Below are 22,862 nucleotides of genomic sequence, written 5' to 3' on the forward strand. Positions count from 1 at the left end.
CTAAACTGATAACTTGCTCATCCTGTTAAAATATTCATGTTTGTCTGTCTTATGAGTTTGGGCGCTTTAACATGGGGGGTCAGTGGGGACCGAGTCACTGACATCAGTGTAACACTGATGAAGAACTGGGTTGGCTTCACTTTTCTGCTTTAGAAGCAGACGTGTGAAACATGAAATGTTTAGCAAATCACGTCCCATCATGGCCCCTTACGGCTGCTCGGGTACATGGATTAGTTTGTTTCCCAGTGTTGATTCATAGCACATAATGACAGCAACAGGCTCTATTCACTTCTAGTTTACCCTGGCTGTTAATAACTCTGTCTCATTGGCTGGCCCTTGTTCTCCCTACATAACAACAATCCTAAACACAAAGCTTTTAATAGAAATAAAAACTGAAGGTTCTTGAACTGGCCATCAACGGATAAAACCCGACTGAGCACATTAGCTTCTGAAAAGACTGAGGGAAAAGAGAAACACGCTAACAATACTGAACTGAGACTTCAGGTTTATCAATGAGTTTTTAGGCTTCAGCACATTTATCACAAGAAACAAATATTAGGCTTAATTGCTTTTTATTCATTTGACCTTCATTGATTAACTTACTTTTGTTCATGTGAAAAAGGAGCCAACATTAAAAGGCTTTTTTTTTTTTCAAAAAAAAACAAAAAACAAAGACAATATATGTGCATATAAACGGTGTCACATAAAAGCTAAAAGCCCATCTCTGCTTTTCTGTGTTGTGTTTTGATCTCAGGTACAAAAGTCTGAAGCAAACATTAAATTGCACCCTCGTGCAAATTAGGATTCTTTTGAAGCTGCATTGTAATAACTAGTTAGCTACATTTATTTAATATTTAATCTGCTAATTTATGTCAATACTTCAACTGATCGTCATTTTGGGGACACTCCTTTTTGTGAAGCTGTTTAATGCTTTTTATTGTTAAAGATCGTGACTATTCAAAGGGCATTTTAACAATGGGGACTGACTCACTTTTGGAACAAGCTTGACAAAAAAGTGCAAAGTGCAAAAGTCATGAACCGCCCCTCATTTCTTTGTATTTTGCTTGGAAAATGTGAAATAGGTGTAGAAAGATGCGTGGAAATACAGAATGAGAGAAAAAAGTTTGTACAGTTCTAACCTTTCAAAGTCAATACCTTACACTGTGTTGAAGAATACAGCCCGAAACCTTTATTGTTCATATCTTGAAGTAGTCTTCAGGAACAGTTCTCTAGGCTTCTCAAAGGACATTCAAAGCTTCTCTTTGGTTACATGCTGGCTGCCTTTTGTTCCATTCTGCTTCAAAATGATCCCACACTGCTTCAGTAATGTTGAGGTCTGGACTCTGGGGGAGACAATCCATGACTTTCCACTCTGGTGTTTTTTACCCAGGCGTGATTTCACTGTGTTGGTATTAAGCTGAGAAATGAAACCTTTGGAAATTCACTGTGAAAGACAATTTTGAACCAAAAATTCCAAATCAGGATTCCTCACGGCTGTTTTTTCAGTCCACTTGTTGTGTTTGGCATACCTTTCATAGGAATGGCTTCATGACAGCAACATAATTTAACAGTAACTGAAGGGTCAGCTGTATCTCTATTTTTTTCTATTTCTTAAAAACATGACTTTTAGATATTATTCATCTACAGCAGGTAGTTTCTTTTTTCAGGTTTGCAGATTCTTCTTTTGCCCTGATTTTATCCAATTTCCCCCTTTTTTTTGTAACACATGGTGAAATATGCATTTCTCTGAAAATATTGAGGTAACTTAACACACAGTGTTGATTATGGAAGTAGTATTTTAGGGGTACGGTAAGAAGATTTATTAAAAAGCAGTTGGGCCTATAGAGTTTGTTTGGGTTGGGTTATATCCAGTCAGATAATGAAAACGGCACAATTTTAATATCAAAGAGCTCCCTCTCTCCATCATTGCCACACACGCAGTGTATATATATATATTTTTGGTAGGCACATGGAAATGCATTCAGGGCAACACAAACACATTATTTCCCTGCTAAATCAGCCCAAATACCAAATGCGCTCAGCCCTCACCTGAGGTAGCTGCAGCTTTCTCTGGATCTGGGTTTAGTATTCAGTGAATCCACTTTAAATATGAAGTGCGGCTCACAGTTGGCATTAGTTAGCCAGCATCAAAGAAATAACCTCCAAACATCTGCCCTCTGATGAAGCAGAGCCGACCACAAAGAGAACGACAAAACACCAGCAGGTGTTTGAAAAATCAAAAGTTGCCCCTGAAGTATTTCACTACAGAACGAGCACAAAAACACAGAGCTTCTGTGGCCTGGCGATGGCTTTAAACTCCTAAACATCAGTGTTAAATTAACATGCAGGCCAATAAAATCTACGAAAACAAAAAAAGACTGAAAATAAAGTGTCTTTCACTGGGAGGTTTGTCTGAACATTGGGAGGTGTCCAAGATGCAGCATTATATAGCGCCAGCTCAAATGCACTACAAAGAATTCGTGTGACTCATTGTCAGGTCCTACACCCAAAGTATTTCTGGTTGAGCCTTTTTTTCCCCTTTTGTGTGATATCACTTTGTCTGAAACAGTAAGGTTTGAGTTTTCCTGCTGTATGCTGTAACATTTTGTTATGTATGTTAAGGATGAAACATTTAAACTGAATGTATTTTAATTATTAATTTTAAGTTGCAGTCAAACTATTGGCAGCTGGCCTAGACAGCAAATTACAATGAGCTCTACATCCATATACTTGTAAGTTGCCAAAAAAATGAACTGATCTGTTATTATAATTAAGAAGTGTTTTACACATCTGTCAACTAGACAAGTGATTCGCTGGTTTGACAATCATCACAATAGTTTCCAAGGGTAGCTGCATAGGCAGACACCACTGTGATTAATATAAGCAGGCCTGAAATACGAGAGAAACTGCTCGTGTCAGAAAATAAATTCAAGCGTTGCTCCTAGCAAGAATTAAGGAAACATTTATTTATTATTATCAGAAGAAATCACAGTTCAAAAACCTTTAAAGCTTTTTGTCCCAGCTGTCATTTGTTCACCAAGCCCTGCGATGTGTAACGATCATGTAGCTCGTTGGACACAAACTAAAAGACCAACTTTTTCAGACTTTGATGACAACCAGCCTCCATGAGGGATTTCGGTCTATTTGATACCCTAAATCAAGGGAAAGATACGAAACTCAGTGCATGTTTGTCAAACTGAGAGGAGGAATGGGCTGGATGGAACTGTCAGGGGACCAGTTAAGCCCCATTTGCAAGCCAGACAAATTCATCTGAAGCAGGTAAGGCCTCTGGCATTTTTCTGAGCTGTAACCAGAGAATTCAAAAATGTTGTGGCATGTTAAGCCTGGTGTAGCCATACGACTGAATAATGATTCCCTCAGACCCAAATCCAATCTCTAATTTTATTTGCACTATCTGTGCCACGAAAACTCTTAACTGCTCACCGCGTCAAACCCGAAACACCAAATCATGTTGGTGAAATTCTATTATTAAAATAACTGTTTGTAAATGTCTTTGTATATTTAAACAGAAACTAAAAAAAACCCAAAACTTACAAATATGACATTTTTGACAGATTTCAAGTAATGGTTATTCATAACAAAACTGGAATTAACAAAGGTTTCCTTAGTCAAAAGAAAAGACACGCCTGTAATTGCCTGTAATTCACCAGTGGGGAGATAATGTGTTAGATTTTTATATCACAGAAAAGTACTGATTGTTTTACTGATTTAGACGTCTTCCAAATGTTCTCTTCTGCCTGCTCCCTTTAGAGGTTGCCACAGTGGATCATCTGCCTCCATCTCACCCCTATCCCTCCTGTGTCACACCAACCCTCTACCGTGTCCTCCTTCATTACAGCCATGAATCTTCTGTGGTGTACCTGGCAGGCCCATCTTTGGCATCCTTTGTCCAGTATATCCTCTATCCCTCCTCTGCATATGTCCAAACCATCTCAGCCTCTAAACTGCTCGGCCTGACCTGTCCCTCTGATGTACTCATTTCTAATCCAGTCCATTCTGGTCACATCCAATGAAAATCCTAACATCTTCAACTCGGCCTTCTCCTTCTGCTGTTAGACTCACTGCTAGGCTTCTGTCACAAATCATCCCAGAGACTTGTCTCCAACTGCTCCACCCAGCCTGCACTCTCTTCTTGACCTCTCCTGTGCACTGTCTATAGTTTCAGCTGGTTGAATACAGGTATTTAAATTCATCCAACTTTGCATGTTCACCTTTCCACCTGCCTACCTCTCATTCACACACATGTATTCTATTCCTACTCTCACTACAGATTTCATGAGTGTCATCTGTAAAAGTCCACAGAGACCGCTATCTCGTCTCATCTGTTAACCTGTCCATCACCACTGCAAACAAAAGGGGTTCAGAGAGCTTTTCTCTAGATCTACAAAGGCACAGTGCAACTCTGTCTGATCGTCTCTATTCTTCTCCATCATCAAACATCAAGCAAACATCACAGCTGTAGTGTTCATTCTCAGCATGAAGCCCTAACGCATGTCACCGAGTGTCACTTAACCTAGCTTCAACAACTCTTCATGGCTAATCAGCCTCATCTCTTTCTAGTTACTACAGCTCTGCACATCAACCCTGTTCTTGAAAATTGGTCTCATTCTTCTACTCTTCTGGCAGTTTCTCCAAGATTGTCAAAGGAGCTTGCAAAGAAAAGCGTCTGGACTTCTTTAAGTTGCTTGAAGACGTTTCACCTCTCATCCAAGAAGTTTCTTCAGTTCTAAGGTCAAATGGTGGAGAGTCCCAGATATAACCTAGTGGGAGTGACCCCCCACAGAGGGACAAAAGGACCCCCTGATGATCCTCTAATCGCCTGAGCCAAGGTGTGAAACTGGGTGTGAGTCCCAATCCGCCAGAGTTTCGGGTGTGTTCATTGTGAAACCTGGCCCCACCTTATCATGCGAATTCCTGAGGTCAGATGGCCCAGGATGTGAGTGGGCGTTAAGGCGTCTGGGAAGGGATCTCAAAACTGGATTATAGATGGCAGAGAGTTGGTGTCGTAAACCCCCGCCTCTGTTCAAAGATGGTCGCTCACAGTGGACATAGATGGCTTCTTTCACTCCTCTTTCAAACCATCTGTCCTCTCTGTCCAAAATGTGAACATTGGCATCCTCGAAAGAGTGTCCTTTATCCTTAAGATGCAGACAGACTGCTGAGTCTTGTCCTGTGGAGGTGGCTCTTCTGTGTTGTGCCATGCGCTTGTGAAGTGGCTGTTTGGTCTCTCCAATGTAGAGGTCTGAGCATTCCTCGCTGCACTGTACAGCATACACCACATTGTTAAGTCTGTGTTTTGGCGTTTTGTCTTTCGGGTGAACCAGTTTTTGTCCAAGATTGTGTTAAACACTCGAGTTTAAAAAACACCACATCCTCTCTTCAAGACATCTTCATACCATCACAGGTATGCCACCTGGATAAACACGGCTTTCCACACTTCATTCCTTTACACAGCTACCCTCGCTTCCACCTTACTAATTCTCTGCACTCCACTAACTTAACTCCATCCATTTCTATCTCTGTCTTTAATCATCCTAACCTGCTGCACATCCTTTCCAGCTCATTGTCTCCATCTAACCAATCAACACAGATTTTTCTTCTTCTTTAAGAGGTGTTCAAAAACTCATGTATCAAATATAATATACACAGTTTTAATAAATACAGGAAGTAAATGATGAATGCAAGTCACTTCCTCAAAACAAAAGGTGCAATGACAATAACCATAGCTATATCATATAGGTGTTACAGAAGGATTTAAATGGCTTTCAAATTTTATGTTAACATTTTTGTGCTGTTCTGTTATGTTAAATGGACCAGTGCACGATTGTACAGGAATATTACACACAAATGCAATTGTGCTGTAATGTTCCTATGCAATAATACTGGTATTAAAGGATTATAAAGCTCCATTTTCAGACTGTCATGTTTGCATTTGGAAGAGTACATTTTAGTCATCATCCAAGATTATTGATGCTATTTATCTTCCTTCTGGCTCTAAAGCCCAACGGAAACACAGAGTTGTGCTGTGGTCTTAATTTCCACAAACATTCAATACTTCGCGTTCCTCCTTTGAGTTGAGAAAAAGGTGCTTTATTTTAGAGGCACTCCATTCGAACTAATATTCAAACAGAAAATACCCAAAAAGGGTCCGAGATCATTTTATATGAAAGTACTCACTTGTATTCGCTGCACTTCCAAGAAGACCGCCCTTTGGAAGGACTTCTCCCAGATAGCCAGGTCAGTGGCCAGCTCTACCCTGAAGGTGTGGCTCTGGCCGTGGCCGACCAGAATACTGAAGCACAGAGACTCCGTGTCCTGCTCAGGAGAATGCTCCAGTCCCAAGTAGAGCCTTGCCTGGAGCCAGCAGTCCTCTGCCATCCACAGCTGTAATGCAAGCTTGTAATTACTACATACTGGGGGAAAGGTACGCTGTTATTTCACTTTCTACAGCTGATGTAAGTAGAAGGAATCACTAGTATTTCTCTATATTCGCAGATTAAACAGATGAACCTTCTCTGTGTACATGCCTTGGTTAGACAGCTCCCTGAATCACTATACGACATGCTCAAAGAGGAAAACTGACATCTTTAAAGAGAGCAAAGAAGTGATCAAAATTTGAACAGCCCTGATGCACATCACAGCATCCTTCTCATAACTTACCTTGTGAACCTTGAAAAGAACCTCATAGAGGTTATATGTTGTTTCAGCATGTCCCCAGTCAGCAGCACTGATCTGAGAAATAAACATCAAGGAGGATGAGATGAAGAGGAAGCGTATACAAACAAGCTTTTTTGCACTTGTTAGCAGCACTTCCTCATCCACATAATAAATGCAAATGAAAGTTAGGCAGGTCACTTTGTTGCTTTCTGTGAAGCCCTGGATGACTGCCAGTGTCAGGGAGCAAAATGGATTGATCCTGCTGCACTCGGCACGGGGAGAACATTTAAATCATGAAAGTAACGCGTAGATTTCAAAGACTACAGCAAAATAAACCAGAGCCTTTAAAAACTAGGACTTCCAGGTTTTGTTTCACAAATAACAACTTTAAATAATCCCTCAGATTTAAATTGGGATTTGTAAAAAATCCAACTGAGAATATTTTTTTATGGCCACAGAAAGAAAAATTTAAAATGAAAGTGACGGCTGAATTTAGTAGACATACAGGCTTACTGCATGTCCAACGCAAGGCTGGGAGCTTTATTTGGGGTGTGCTTAAACTGAGATACAATGTTATGCACAAAGTGCGGTCATTTGATTTTTTTTTGCCAAGTGGACACTATAAGCCTGATGATCAGTCATCTGAAAAGGTTACACGTATGCTAATAATATTAAATATCTGTAGTGTAGTTGATGTTTATAATCCTCTTTGGTAAGCAAAAATCCATCCTTTTTTTTCTTTATGCTATTTCAACATTAGCTTTAGAATTACCTGAAGTAAGTATTTTTGATGATTTAATATTTAACATTATTAACTAAATTTCATGACTAGTCTTAGATTTGTACTTTCATTAGGTGTTAGCATCAAGCTAACTGACCAACTCCTAGAAATCAGAGACACATATGCAAGAGTTATGTTAGGAGTTACTGTACAATTGAGTAAATAATCTTATGTAACTTAAGTTTAGCTCCTTGTTTAGTTTGGTTTGGTTTAGTTTCACAACAACAAACAATCAGCATTATCCTAGAAGGAGCTTTTATCATTTAAATCTTAAACATATTTATACGTCTGACTCCAAAGTACAGACTGGATAGAATAGTCATCCTCAAATGACTACTCTGAGGACTATTCTTGATCTTAGGAATTAACACAACTTTTTGCAAAAAATTGAAACTATATATATATATATATATATATATATATATATATATTAAAAAAAAAATAAAATTACAATTACACGGGAATAGTCAGTAGAATTGGTTATTTTTTGTTAGGTTTCAGACATCTGTGTGATGAGCATGTTGGTCAGTTGATCATTTAAAAAGCAAAAGTGAGTTGTGATTCTTACAGATATTTAATGTGGAGCTATTGGTTTTAATTGTGGTGTTCTCTTGTTTTTGAGCCTTTTTTTTTTTCTTTTAATGTAGTACGTCTTTTTTGTATGAAATTTTTTTTTTTTTTATTAAATTTCGTCACACTCCAGGAAGAGTAGGTACTGCTATTGCAGGAGCTAACGGGGATCTTAATAAACTAAACTACTGAATTCATGAAAATGTCTGCTGCATCTTCTGCAACATTCAGTTTGCTTGTGCATAAAGAAAATCCTTAATTTGTTGATTGATTTTGTTTAGGTATTTAAAATAATTTTCCAGTGTGATAGCATCTAATAAGATCAAAGAAAGATCCATTATGTCCCAGGTAAACAAAATTAGTTGTGAAACTGTTCTAAAATGGGCAGCACGGCAGCACGGTGGTTAGCACTGTTGCCACACAGCAAGAAGGTCCTGAGTTCAATTCCACCATCAGGCCAGGGTCTTTCTGTGTGGAGTTTGCATGTTCTCCCCGTGTCTGCGTGGGTTCCCTCCGGGTACTCCGGCTTCCTCCCACCGTCCAAAGACATGCAGTTTGTGGGGATAGGTTAATTGGATAATCCAAATTGCCACTAGGTGTGAATCTGTGAGTGAATGTGAGTATGAATGGTTGTCTGTCCTTGTGTGTTGGCCTTGCGACAGACTGGCGACCTGTCCAGGGTGTACCCCGCCTCTCGCCCTATGACAGCTGGGATTGGCTCCAGCACCCCCCGCGACCCTGAAAAGGATAAGCGGTAGCGGATGGATGGATGGATGGATGGATGGATGGATGGATGGATGGACTGTTCTAAAATCGTTCCTCAGTGTATTTCCACTTATTTAATCACAATGAACAATGTCTACTGCCTCTTTGTCTTCTTTACGATAGGTTGTGTTGTACTGGTCCTATAAATAACAAAACAACAAAACATCCCATACAAAATCAGCTTTGCATGAAAAATCTAAATGACTGAATAACACGTAGCGACAGCCGTAAACATCCCTAAAGACTCCTTACTGTTCGCGCCAGGCGTCATGTCATGGACGTGGTGGTGAAATGACAGTCGTGGTGCAAAATCACACACTGTTGGTTTGGGTATATTCATTCGGCCATGTTTTATCCCATATGCGGAAAATTTTGGATTTAAAACAATAAAAATAAGGCCTTTTTTTGGTTTCCAACAGCTAACATTGTTGAAGTACTAAAGTAAATTTTCTCTTACTCTGCTGAGCTGTTACTGTTGACTTCTTTTTGACACATGATAATTGATACTAATAAAAACATACTGCTGAATATTCAAGGCCTCTCGGCCTCTGGGATATTGGCTACTACCATTTTTCAACACAAGCTAGAGGACACGTCTGGCATTTCACAGCCCACCAGCTGCATAATGTCTTTAGCTCAAGGAACCATAACTTCAGTGACTTCACAATACATCCATTAGTATTGTTCATTAAAAGTACAGCTGCTCACTTCTTTTGCTCTCATCCTGTAAACATGATTTGTTGGTCCTATGACTGGCCTATATCTTAACCAAAAAAACCCTTTTCATTTTTGTAACTGATCTGCGTTGTGTGTAGTGTACTGCAGTTCTCTCCTGCTCCCAGCCTGTAGCTTTTTCTCTTTATTTAAAAACTACGAAAAGCTACAAAAAGGTTTGGGGTTTTTTCTTCCTAAGCTCACCTTCAAAAACACCATTTCTGTGTCACAATTTTTTTTTAGCCTCTGGCATACTCTTTGTAAAAGACTTTCCTGCAGCACTTTAAAGAACAGTTTAAAAATTATACTGGCCAAAATATTATCAGCACTGACAGGTGAAGTTAATAATGCTAATGATCTCATTACATTATAACCTTCTCCTGGTAAACTTTAGGTTCTGCCATTTAATGGACATCAAATCTTCTAAAGACCAAGCAAAATCCCCCACGCTAAGAGTACGACCCAGCTGCAGAACCCACAAACCAATATCCTAGAACTTCACAGGACACCCCCATAGGTCCTTTGTCCATGCCCTACCAGGTTAAATCTGTTTTCTTGGGAATGGGGGGGTTGTGCCAGATTAAGTTTTAATGTTGTAGCTTATGTATGTGGTTGAGTATACCAGACCAGAGGCCTCTCACCCAGTGTTACTAAAAATCTCTGATGGTTATGATTCTTTTTCCTGTAGTGATGTCTCAAGCACAATGATGCACAGGTTGCAACAAAGGGCCCGTTTGATGGTATCAGCAAGTGTAGTTTAAACAAGGCCAGGCTCTTGTTCCTGCCATTTCAACAAACAGCTGGGGTGACCATCACTAATGTTAACACAAAGCATCAGTGTGCAGAGGGAATTGTAAAAATGCACTGTTCAGACAGCCGTGTAACCTGACACAGAAACAGAGCCAGTCTGGAGACTCGAGCAGAGGATGGAAGTCAAAAGGAATGCAACAGTGTGCCTACGTGAGTTGCAGAAAGCATCTGCATAGATGATGAAATGCTTAATTTCTTGCACATATGCAAATGGACAGTGGGATGTCAAGTAGCAAGGGCAAGGTTAGCAGAGCTCTTTAAGATATTCAGTACATGGAAATGCTGTCAGTGTGCTAATGAGTACAGAGAGGCAGCAATACTGGCTGTTGAGCTATGTAATATCCACATATATACAATGCTTTTGTCATCTTACTGACCCCTCAGAGAACTTTAAGCATACATTCATATAGCACTTTTATTCTATACATTTCACTCCATCAACCTCACATATGTAGCCAATTTAGAGTCACCAAATAACCTTACATGCATGTCTTCAGCGTGTGGGAGGAAGAAGCTTCTCATCTCATGGTCAGGTAATGGTCTCTCAGACCTACTTGTTGATTTAGCTGTAAATATGAAAAGTGTCTCATACAGCTGAGTACCAGTTGGCGGGAAAAGGGGAATAAAAGGAAGCTAGCAGGACTCACTGTCCATACAGCTGGCCACTGAAGAAGGCTGCATATCAGAAGAAAGGCAACTGATATGAGTGTTCCTGCAAAATTACTGAAGTGAAATGCTGTTAGGTAGTTATTAATCCAGATGAGTGGACTGGTACTTGTTTAGCACTTTTCCTAGTTTAACAGTACTTTTTACTACAAGCCTCATTCACCCAGTCACGACTCTGATAGATCCAGGACCTTATTCAAGGATACTTTGACATGCAGAATGGAGGAATCCTCATCTACCCTGATCCGCTCTAGCTTCTGACCCACCTTATCTATAGTTAAATTAAATAATCTTTCAATGATCAATACACAGCCTCCCGAGAGAGAGAACACATCTCCACTGAAATGACCTCTCAGTACAGTTCAGTGAGCTATATTACATCTAAACATAAGAAGCCCCTTACAATTCCAAAAATTGCATTTTGTTGACATAAGAGAATTTTTGTCCTTACTGAAACTTGCCTAATCAGGTCAATCATGTGGACATAAATTTGGATTACTACATGTCTTTGGCATTGACAGGAAAACAACAAGGTGCAGTATGACTGTGTCAAAGGCTCTACACAGAGGCTTTCCTTGTTAATGTTGCTTCGCTACCAGACTACTGAATATATTGTTATTGACTCCCCTGGAGGTAGTGCACATTTTACTGTTACTGGAGTTCATCATCTCCCTGCTGCAAGCAGTTCAGCCCTGTCAGAGACTGCCGAAGTATTGCCATTACATGTTAGTTCTGAGGAAGTTATTGAGTGTGACTTGAATTTAGATTTGCTCTCTAAACGTTCTGCTACATTACAACAACATTACAAGAGATTATTATATAATAATTGATTTGTAGCCTTACATGTTTCAGCTACTAAGAAAAAACTGTCTTGTACTTATTAGAAAAGCTAAATCTGATTTCCATTCTTTCAATTATCATTTAATTTTATTCGAAGATATTTTAAAACAATAAAATCTTTAATTCTATATGTTCTAATGTTTTCTTCTTCTTTTTTTTGGATTGATAAGCGGATATAAGATATGTCGTAAAGTTTTCAGTTTAAACTGGACCTCTCCCTGTTTTGCCTCTGTGCTGGGCTAACTGCTCTTCTTATAGCTCATTTTTAAGTTAATTGCAGTAGGTAAGCGTATATAAAGACTAATAACCATCTTAAAGGTTCTTTGTTTTATTCTGTGGATTTCTCAAAAGCATTTAATTCAGTATCGTGACACTCTACTAGAAAAGCTTTGCTCAGTCAGTGCAGATTAACAGGCCATGTTTAATTTGTACTCCAAAGACTTCAGCCCAGATGTCCTTGTAGTTTGCACAGGTGTTCAGCAGGGAATCCAGTCTTGGACCTTTTTTATTCACCATAAAATTTATCTCTGGCACCAAAAACTAAAGTTAACACAGATGGTGCTACTTTTATATGCGACTACCTCTTTCCTTAACATCTTCTTTGCAAATCTACAGCCTGCTTTTGATACATTTCACACATCTCTAATTAAACTAAACTCCAAACTAAAATAAAACCTGGTGCATTCTATTAATAAAGTCACCAGAGAATCTTCAGCCCACCATTCATATCCAAATTTCTTCATGGCTGTAACATTTAAACTGTTAATATATATTATTAGGAGCCCAGCTGAATGCTATACTCATTTTTAAATATTAATGTGGAACACCCACCAAGGAAAAACGGTCTAAAACTGGTTTTTGAGAACACACTTTTACGAGATGTAAGATATTTGAGGAATCTACAGTTTTATCTGCTCTTGAATATAATTATTTTTCTATATTTGCTTTGCTATTCAGCTTGAAGCTGCTCCACCTGCTTTTATCATAACTGTTTTCTCACTCACCACTGCATTTTACATGTGGAATGGTCCTCACCAATCATAAAAGAGCAGCACTCAACATGCATGAGATGTTTTTTTTGGGGGGGGGGGGGGGTTGCACTTTTGGGTAACACGCATGCTGTTTTCTCAGGAAGTGTAAGATGGCTTCACAAGATTAGATACGAGATCTGCTTTTGCAGATCTTGGTGATGGGGGTCGCCCTCTTGTAAGACCCTTCATATTATTTTGGTCTGCTGGGTTTGAAATGTTATCCAGTATTTGTAATAAGTAGATGTGAGCAGACCTAAGGCTTGCAATATCTGGAGTTCCTTTCGGGACGTTTGCACTTACAGGTGCCTGCCTGGCACACTTCAAGCCTGGAAAAACTTTAATTTGCTGCAACTTGTTCAAGCAAGAGAATTTTCTTTATGACTTAAAACAAGCTTTTTACAAAAATTTTTCCCCCCTCTTACAGTATTTTTTCTCTTTCACAATAATGAGCAATTTGAAATGAAAATATTTATGAAGAAATGCTGCACTGTATTTGTTCACCTACAGCCACTGTCGTCAATAGTCATTATTATTATTTCGTGCCTCCTCATAAAATGGTCAGGAAACGCTTGGATTCTGTTCTCAAACTGCAGCTAAGAAGAGATCAAAAGTCTCTGACAATCTGAATTTAAACAGAGCAAATACATGCACACCAAAGTTTGCTACATTAACGAACCATCAAAGAGAACATTAGCTTCTCCTGTGTACAGTTGTGTAAAGGGTAACAAAGACACAGTCCAGCAGGAAGGCCAAGAAAACTTAACTCACAATTAATGTGCACACACTACCTCGGGAGAAAAACCACTGAATAACTGTGATTAACCAGAAACACTTTCTAAATTATATAAGGAGGACAAAAGACACTTTAGTGTCCAGTGGTTTTTATACCAACGAGTGAACAGAACTTCTGGTACAGAGAAGGACAGAATAAAAGCTCGTATGCTCCATTCTGTACCTCCGATATAAACTACTAGAGGAATTGCACTATAAACAATATAATGGCCAACTGTCATTTCTGTTATTCTGATATTACATGTTTATTGTAAAAAAAAAAAAGATTCTGTAAGTATCAACATTACACCATGACACAGAGGTCTCACAACAATATTAAACACAAAATGTGGGCAAATTGTTTTCTTATGTTTCAAAACTTCAGGCTTTTCATCTACTGAGAACATGAGGACCGAGAGTTCTTATTTTTTAATCTGTTGCCTTTGCTAATTACATGTATCCAGTACCACACCAAACATATGCACCATACCACAACCCCTCCTTTCTAAAAGCCAGCTGTAGAAATGTATTTTGTTTATGATTCACTTTAGAAGAAATGATTTATAAACCTGCCCAACTCTAGTCAGGTTTCTGACCCACCACAGAAATGTACCAATTTCCTCTCCATATTGAATAGGAAAATTGAAAAAACAAATTACCGGCGGACTTTTGAAGATATAAAAATATGGTCCTCGGAGTGCCAGGAACTTAAATGTTGAAGATCGACCGGGAGCGCTACCCTCGGGGCATTCGCATGCCCAGCCCATGTGAACAATCTGCAGAGATTCAGAAGGATACATTTTCATTATTTGATTTGAAATAAATAAATGGATAATACACAAAAAGACACACACAATGAAAAATATGTTCTTACTAAGAAAATGGAAAAGAATGGTCTACAGTGCACTGACAAAGTAAGTGAATGGGGGGGGGACCCAATGACGCAGCTCAGAAAACATCCATTTAAAACGATACTTTTCAATACAGTTCTGCAGTCTCAGCTGCACTGCAACAATTTCCTTTTATCTACGCCAGATTGACTTGGAAGTCTCATCTAAGCACACACTCCCGTATCCTGTGGTTAACAACGTCCAGTGATTTCTAAGTTCGGGCCTTGACTGTTTGCTGGCAATACGTTCTATCTAAAGCATCCTGCAGTAAAGTTTTGAGTGAGCAAGTTCTACTTTTTTTTTCCCCTGACAAATTGAATTGAATTTTCATATTGCCCTGATGATTTTGCACAGAGCTGCAGTCGTATGCAGACGATGCCATTTTAAACACATTTATAACATTTCTCACAAAAAACTTAAATAGACATGTGTATAAAGTTACTGCCAACATGGGATACATTGGTATACTCCTAGGAATGTGCTCACCAGTAGTAACTAAATTGAAAACTTGACAACAATAAAAAAAAAAAAAAAAAGGCCACGACAATAACTAGAAACGCTGTTATGGCCGTTCAAAAGGAGCTTTGGACGAGTGTTAAGTGAGATGAATGTAACGGCTAGAAGTGCCGTTTTCTATGAGTCTGTTGTGGCCAGTGCGATCCTCTATGCTGTTGCATGCTGGGAGAGCAGGCTGAGGGTCGCAGATGCCAACAGACTTAATAAACTGATCCGTAAGGCCAGCAATGTTGTGGGGATGGAGCTGGACTCCCTCAAGGTGGTGTCGGAGAGGCGGATGCTGTCCAAGATAAAGACAATGTTGGATAACACCTCCCACCCACTCCATGACATGCTGGTCAGTCACAGGAGCACGTTCAGTGAGAGACTGAGATTACCGAAAAGCACCACTGAACGACACAGGAAATCATTCCTGCCTGTGGCCATCTCCCTGTACAACGCATCCACTTAACACACTGTTTGCTGCTACAGCTACACATGTTTCTTTTCCAAATATTTATTTATAAGTGACTTATGTATGTATGTATGTATATATATGTATATATTGTACTATTCTTAGTTAGCGTATTGTCTGTCTTGTCTTAATGTTGGTTTAAAATGGAGCACTGTAACAAAAAATAATTTCCCCCAGGGATCAATAAAGTATTCTGATTCTGATTCTGATTCTGATTCTAAAACATTGCAGTCTGCAGTTGAGACCTCTGCTTTAGAGACTAAAATAGATATTCACACCCAGAATATGGTCAGTGGAAAATATTTGAGTTAACTTCAACAGGCCATTTCACACATGTCAGGTTTCTGCTCATAGAGCAGGGATACACATTGATAGTGTCGTCCAAGCAGTTGGACGGCATTTTCAGTTTGATTTTCGCCTCTTTTGTGGTCTGAAGGTGTGCTGTCAGAAGGAATTTAATTGGCCTGTTGGTCTTCTGGCAATTAAGCACCTGTTCTCAAAAAGATACAAAAATGATGTGTTTGTGTCAAGTTAGGCAAATAATGACATACTTGATCTTCTGAAGAGCAGTACTTGTTGATGATCTTTATCTATTAAAAGAAACAGAAATTAAACAGATATACAGTTAGAAAACATATTTACATTTCAGATTACATAAAAACATTCTGAACCCTTAATAGCTTTGAATCAAAGAGTTAAAAAGCTTTTGTGCATTTTTACAAACTCTAACCAGTTTTAAATGTCTATTTACATTCTGCGTGTCAAGAGAAGCTAAGGTCTAACCACTTAAATGCTACAGAACTTATTATAAATAAACAAATCAGCTTGTTTGTTAAAACCACAGGTTAAGTGACTCATTTAGTCTTTTAATATAAATGTTATTGTGACACATATGGCCATCGTAAACACTGTTAAAGTCCATGTAGCCCCATGGAACTACATGAAGGCAGTAGCCTTCTCTAGCGGGGCAGTGAACACCACCACACCACACAAACTGCTCAGGAAAGCAAAAAAAACCAAATGTAAATTAAGTAGCAAATATAAATGTATTATAAAGTATTAATGAGGTAATAAAAACATCTGAAGTTGGCAGCACTGCCTGGGAAACATGCTTTCCTGCAAATGAATCTAATAAATTCATGGACACAATAAATGAAATCAGTGAAATAAAGGAAAATGAAAAAAACGCCTCTCTGGAGTGACATGTTGGTTCCCTACCAATCCACAAAATAGCAGACCCATTTTAAAGTCATTGGATGACAGTGCATGTCAATTAAAGCCCACCTTCAGAAAATATAGGTCCAGAAAAAGAGAAGCATTTTCCAAATGTGCCACAGAGGTTATCACTCAGCAGGAAAAATGCTGCAAACCAGAGCAAAGCATTTTCACACTGAAAGCACACCTGGTGTGTCAGCATATCACAATCAGCATGGGGCTCGCGACTTGCTTGTTCCACCTGAGCTACATTCGAAAAGTTCACCGTCACCTGAAATCTTCATATTATTAGATATCAGCAAGCTGCTGCCCAAATATTTATATTTTTTTCTCTATTTCCTCTAAAAGAACATCAAAGAGCATCATATAGTCTTCCACCATGTCTGCGACGGACCCCAAGAGTGTTAAAGAGTCTATTTAAAGGTTGTAGGTCATTAAAACAAAAGTTCCGCTCTCTCCCAAGGTGGCAACACAATTACATCCTGATTGGCCATTTAGCAATCACGCTGCACGTCCGTAATTAGGTGAATGCAGGCATGAATTAATCACACTTTTTAAAAAAGGCAGCTGTGCCATCGATGAGCACGGGCTTACAGTAAGTCTTCATCCTCACCAAAAACTATTCGCATCATCAGCGTGATAATCAAAGTGAAATAGGAGGAAATGAGAGCGAGCAGAGCACGCGCCGAATGACTACTTAGCAGCCATTAATTAGGTATCGAAGAGCATCTTTTTTTTTTTTTTTTTTTTTGTCAGTAGAGGGGGAGAGGTGCCACTGTGAGTCAATGAGTGCTTGCCAGGAAGGGTCTATTAAAACTACTTTAATGTGTGATGGGGGGAACAACTGTGGGCAAAACAGTTTCAAGGGTTCTTTTATTACTGAGCAGATCAAAAGTGGAAAATAATTCACAACCTGAATTTTGTCAAGTTTTGTGATTCCTTCCTTCCTCCCGTTGTGAAACTATTAATGTGCATGTGTAAATCATTCATTTTAAACTTTATGGAAACACGAGAGCATTCGAATCACTCTTTTCACCTTCATTTTTAGTACACACTCAGAGGAAGATCCAACCAAGCCTCTAATGTTTAGAAATGCACTTACATTCTCCTGCGTCAAGTCATTGATATTTGTGGATATTGCTTGGAGCCAGTCTGTGCTTTCTGCTGCAGTGCAAAATTGAAGAATATTGGTGCTGGCTCCATCCAAGGCAAAAACTTCAAAACAGTTGAACCTGGTAGAGTAAAGACAGAGACGAGAGGATCAATGCTGATACTGAACAAGTGAAGCTTGAGTCGTCAAACTGTGAATTTATAGTCTGTAAGCCTTAATAGATGCATTATTACATGTAGTGGAGGGTTATCATCTGATGGCTCCTATGTAAAAACGCCCAACTTTAATAAAATGTTGATGACTGTAATGTTCAGGTTAAAGCTTCAAAACCAATGAGTGACGCAAGCAGCAGCTATCTTTTTATGGACATGTTTAAAGAAACTGCTACTAGCTGCTACAATATGAAAAGGTGAGAGGTCCGCTAAGAGAAAGCTGCCCAGAGGACAAACAACCTTCTGGAGATGGGCACAAAGTACCAATCTGGCTCTGTCCATAGGTAAAATTCAAACACCAGGACCATCACCCATTTTCATTGTAAACTTTGCTAAAACGGACTTCTTTTTTAAAATACTTTTTTCCTCATTTTGTTAGAAATTTTATTCCCAGCTATTTCTTAGCTAGGAGTGGTAACTTTGTGCCATTTTCCCATTGCTTCTGCCAAATCAGTCAAGCTAGCTGTAGATTCATATTTATGTGCTTTATTCACAGCAGCCCTTACGAGATAAGAGTGTTGACAGTAATAATAGTCATAATACTAATCATAATTATTATTATTATTAGGGCTCAGGTTTTCTGTCAAATGACCGCTGTGGAATTGGTCTACTGGACAGATTACCAGCTACCCAACCCAAATATACTCCAGAGGATGAAGAGAGCACCCGGCATGACGGCCAACCAGCTAATAGATGTGAAAATGTAACATACTGCAGTTAAGGTTGAGAAAGCCACCAATCACAAACCATTTACAGAGTAAAGTGAGAATATTAACAGTAAAAATTTGCTTCACGTGTCCCTTCATTTCCTTTCCTTTATTTAGGCCTGTATTTAAAACCTCTTTTGTTACTTTGGAGTGGTTTGCAGTCAAGGGCATTCTTTTACAAATACAATTAAGTTTCTCTGTTGATGGGGTTCTGATGAGGTCATCTGAGGTGAATCACGCTCATCAGCAGAATGCAAAGCTTTGACACTTAATTTCAGTGCATTCGTACGATGCTGATACTTTTAGCTTCGGAGATGGTTGCCATGGAAAAACGGTTATATGAGATGGTTAAGCAATTTTAGGCACTGCAGTGGAGAATCTACAACATTAGAAAGAAGGGGAAAAAAACCTGAATTTTTGAGAAGTGTTGAGCAGCAGCAGTATGATGCTGTTAAGGTACGTGAGATGAAGGCTGATAAACACAGAAACAATAAAATGCTTCCAACGCACAGTGTGAAGAGGGAAATCTTCTTAGGCAGCTCCTAAACCAAACACTCCATCCTCACGCACAGACAGAGCAGCTACTCGAGGTTAGATTATACAAAGTCAGCATTCCTAACAAATCCTCTGAGCATGACTGTTATACTGTATCTGCAACAGGCTTGTTAAAATCGTATGTTCCGCTGCCTGTGTACTGACCCAGTGACTCTCCAGGGGTGATTTTGGCTGGACTGGAATGTCGGTTTTTTTGATTTAACAAGGGTGCAAATTCTTTCTGTCCCAGTGCCTGACCCAAATTTGCCTTGTGTTGTGGTTTGTGTAACTGTGAAGCATCACTAATGGATATTCAGAAAGTCTTTGTTTTTCGAGCAAGCATTGCCAAATGCATCTAGTTGCATTTCAGTGAGTACTGCATGGATAAATGAGCAGCTGATGAGCTCACCTTAAAAATAAATAAATAAAACGGTATATCAATTAGATCTCTTTCAAATGACGTAAAACTTTAGAGGCCATGCAGCACAAGGGCAGATACGAGAGGGAAAAGGCAGTGAATGAGGAGTTGAAAATGCAGAGCTTAATCAAAGGAACGGACAGCTGGCGGCTCAATGGAGAACAGCGCTGTCAGGAGGAGCTGCTAAAGCCCTTCCACCTTCACTGAGCAGAACAAAAAAATCCTTGCTGAGAGATGGGATCTAGGGAGAGTGCGTTTTTTCATACATCTGCGCCATTCCCAGCGGCACAAATTATTGTGTCTTGCCTGCTGACTAGGCAGTAATAAATCCACTGAGACAGAGCATGGACATATCACCCAGTCAACACGCAGGATAACACACGAAGAATATACAGGAAGAAGTTGTTTTTGGGGGAATCAAGCCATTAGTTTCAATATAGTACAAGTGGCAGAGAGAGGGGAAATGTGCCATGGCTACTGATTAGTGAAGCAGGGAAATGAGCAGGCTTTGGGGCATTTCATTCTCGGCATAATGAATGAGAGAAACTTGTTTGCTTTTGATTTCTTACCAAGAAATGCATAGATGTGAGTGCAACTTTGAATCCATGACACTGATCAAACACCCAGCTTGAATCATTAAAGTGCAATATAATATTCCTTTAATTAAAGTTGTGATTTTCACGAAATTAAACCCCCCATTTTTGTCCCAGTTTGTCCCAGTTTAATTCCCACAACTACCAGTCAATATGTTTAGTGGTCATTTGGCTACATAGTCATTTTCTTGGTAGCGTGCAGGCATGAAATCCATGGCAATTTTATCTAATTAACAGTAGCCTTACTTTTCGCTGGTGTGCCCCTATATTAAAAGTGTAAATTGCACAAACGGTGAGCATATAACAGAGTTGAAAGTATACTGGGAACACATTCATCTCTTTGGAATTGAGCTTGAGCTACGGTGCTTAAAAATATATGAAAATTTTAACTTGGTGCATGTATTTTCTGCTGGATTTACTTTCACTGAACAACTGGAGCCCATCCATTTGTTTAATAGTAGTTTTGCAATATGTTTAGTCTACTAATGTTGGTGATGTGATAAAGACAAGGTTATGTACTCAGTGTCAGGCGTGTGCATTACATTGTTGCATGGGTAAGACGGTGGTCTAGTGCAGCAGTCCCCAACCCCCGGGCCTCAGACCGGTACCGGTCCGTGAGTCGTTTGGTACCGGGCCGCGAGAGTTGAGGCTCGGGTGTGAAATGTATGGTTTTCAGGGTTTTTATCGGTTTTCAGCGTTATTTTGTTATCGTTTTTATCGTTAACTTGGTCTTTTCACGTGTGTTATGAATAAGTCTTCTTTTTTTCGGTACCAGTACTAGTTTTATTTTGTTGTATTTATCCGCGACACCTTAAAGGCCGGTCTGTGAAAATTTTGTCGGGCATAAACCAGTCCGTGGCGCAAAAAAGGTTGGGGACCGCTGGTCTAGTGCATCCTTTTTATTATGAACTTCTGAACCTTGGAGATATTTTGGGTATTCAGTAGTGATATCTTTTATTTCCAATGTGCAAAAAGACACCGTCCCAGCGTGGTTGCTGGAAATCCCTCTCACAGAAATGATCATTAAGCTTCAGTTCACCTGAGTGACCTTTCATTCCCCTTTGGAAACTACTAAGAAGAATCTTAGCCAAAAAGTTTAATGCCAAACAGTGAGCAGTTGCGCCTCCACCACGAGGTCTTGCTTTCCCCGTACAGACACACGATTGCCTGTTTCTGCATTGATTAGCAAGTAGCAGTGAGCACCAGCACCCATGAGTGCACTGTTTGCACAAGCTCGTGCTGTTCTTATGGTTGTCTGCTGCGCAACACCAGGAAGCTGTGCCAGATAATCTTGCATTAACTTTCTATCTGACTGACTCTTTTATATGTAAGTGTAAGGGAAACAACTGTAGCTGTAATTACCTGTACTTTTGCCTTGTCAAATGGTGCTGTGTCATCAGGATCTTAAACAATTCTCTACACACAAACTACACATCTTTGCATCAGTGTCACTCAATTGCACCTGTATTTAGCTTCTGAGCCCCTAAAGTAGGTTTGCACACTGCTTGGCATCTTTTCTTTGGAAAATAAACACTTCTTATGTCATGTAAGGAATTAAAAGGGACAATTCATGCAAATTTTCTAAATGATATCATAAAACACTGTAATATTTGTTACTGCCTTTATTTCTGTGATGTTTCTGAGTACCTTCTCAAAAACTGTTTGCAAACCTATTAAGTGCACTTACTCACACTGGCCAAGGATGAAACTTTGATGCATAACACTTTGAGTACATAATTGCTTGCTTTTAGAATTGTTTAAAAAGCCCAGCTGTTAACACAAGTGTGGCTGACAAAGCCCTGCTAATCTGCAAGGTCTCCTCCCTTTCAAATGTATCCATTTTGATAGCTTAAACAAAAGGCTGATAATACGCCATTACGTCACGATGAGGGACATCTCTGACACCTCGGTATTACTGAAAAAATGTTTTCAAAAAGAAAGAAACAAGGCTTGCTCTTCTTTGCTCTTAACATTTTGTTAAGAGTAGAATTAAATTTAGCATTTGAGAGTAAAACTTTGAAAAAGTATCTGGCATACCAACTGGAAGCATACAGCATGTACTAACAAGGACCACTAGAGCATTGTTTAAACTTTCAGATACAAATCGACCGCAGTGTGCAGAGTCCACATCAACTTTAAATGAGACCATGAGTCAACACCTTTCCATCAACACTAATGGAAAATCCTCCAAGTGGGAATGAGATATTAGAAAAGCTTTATAGAAATCATCTCAGGACCTACTCTTGCATTACAGGATATATGCATGTAACAAAGTAAAAATATAATAAGGATAATATTAAATATGCTATCCCCATCCAGGTCTGTGTGAGCCAAACTGAAAAATGAGTGCTGCACCTTATTATTCATTTAATCAAATCAAATGTTAATTTTCTGATAATTAATTCAGCTTTTAATTTGGGGATTTGGATATTTGTTTTTTTAAGGCTTGGACACCTGACATTTCTCTCGCTTACAGCAGTGATTACCACGCTTCACTGTTGTGAATTTGGCAGCTTTTTCGCTGTTTTTATTGACTCCTCATACACCTAGCAAAAAAAAAGCCTAACAAAAAACCCCAAAACAAAA

General features: G+C 39.2%; 1 protein-coding gene across 1 annotated transcript in view; it reads right to left on the bottom strand.

Moving 5' to 3' along the window:
- Nucleotides 1–22,862, bottom strand: part of sntg2 (syntrophin, gamma 2) — a 103,841-nt gene that overhangs the window by 21,960 nt on the left and 59,019 nt on the right. Inside the window, exons 10-14 of the mRNA XM_004559341.3 lie at nt 17,804–17,933; nt 16,038–16,076; nt 14,286–14,402; nt 6,682–6,753; nt 6,199–6,405 (exon numbers count right to left, since the gene is read on the bottom strand). Of these exons, the coding sequence (XP_004559398.2) occupies nt 6,199–6,405; nt 6,682–6,753; nt 14,286–14,402; nt 16,038–16,076; nt 17,804–17,933 (565 nt within the window). The remainder of the gene's footprint in view (nt 1–6,198; nt 6,406–6,681; nt 6,754–14,285; nt 14,403–16,037; nt 16,077–17,803; nt 17,934–22,862) is intronic.

Source organism: Maylandia zebra, linkage group LG19 (assembly GCF_041146795.1).
Source record: "Maylandia zebra isolate NMK-2024a linkage group LG19, Mzebra_GT3a, whole genome shotgun sequence".
NCBI lineage: Eukaryota > Metazoa > Chordata > Actinopteri > Cichliformes > Cichlidae > Maylandia > Maylandia zebra.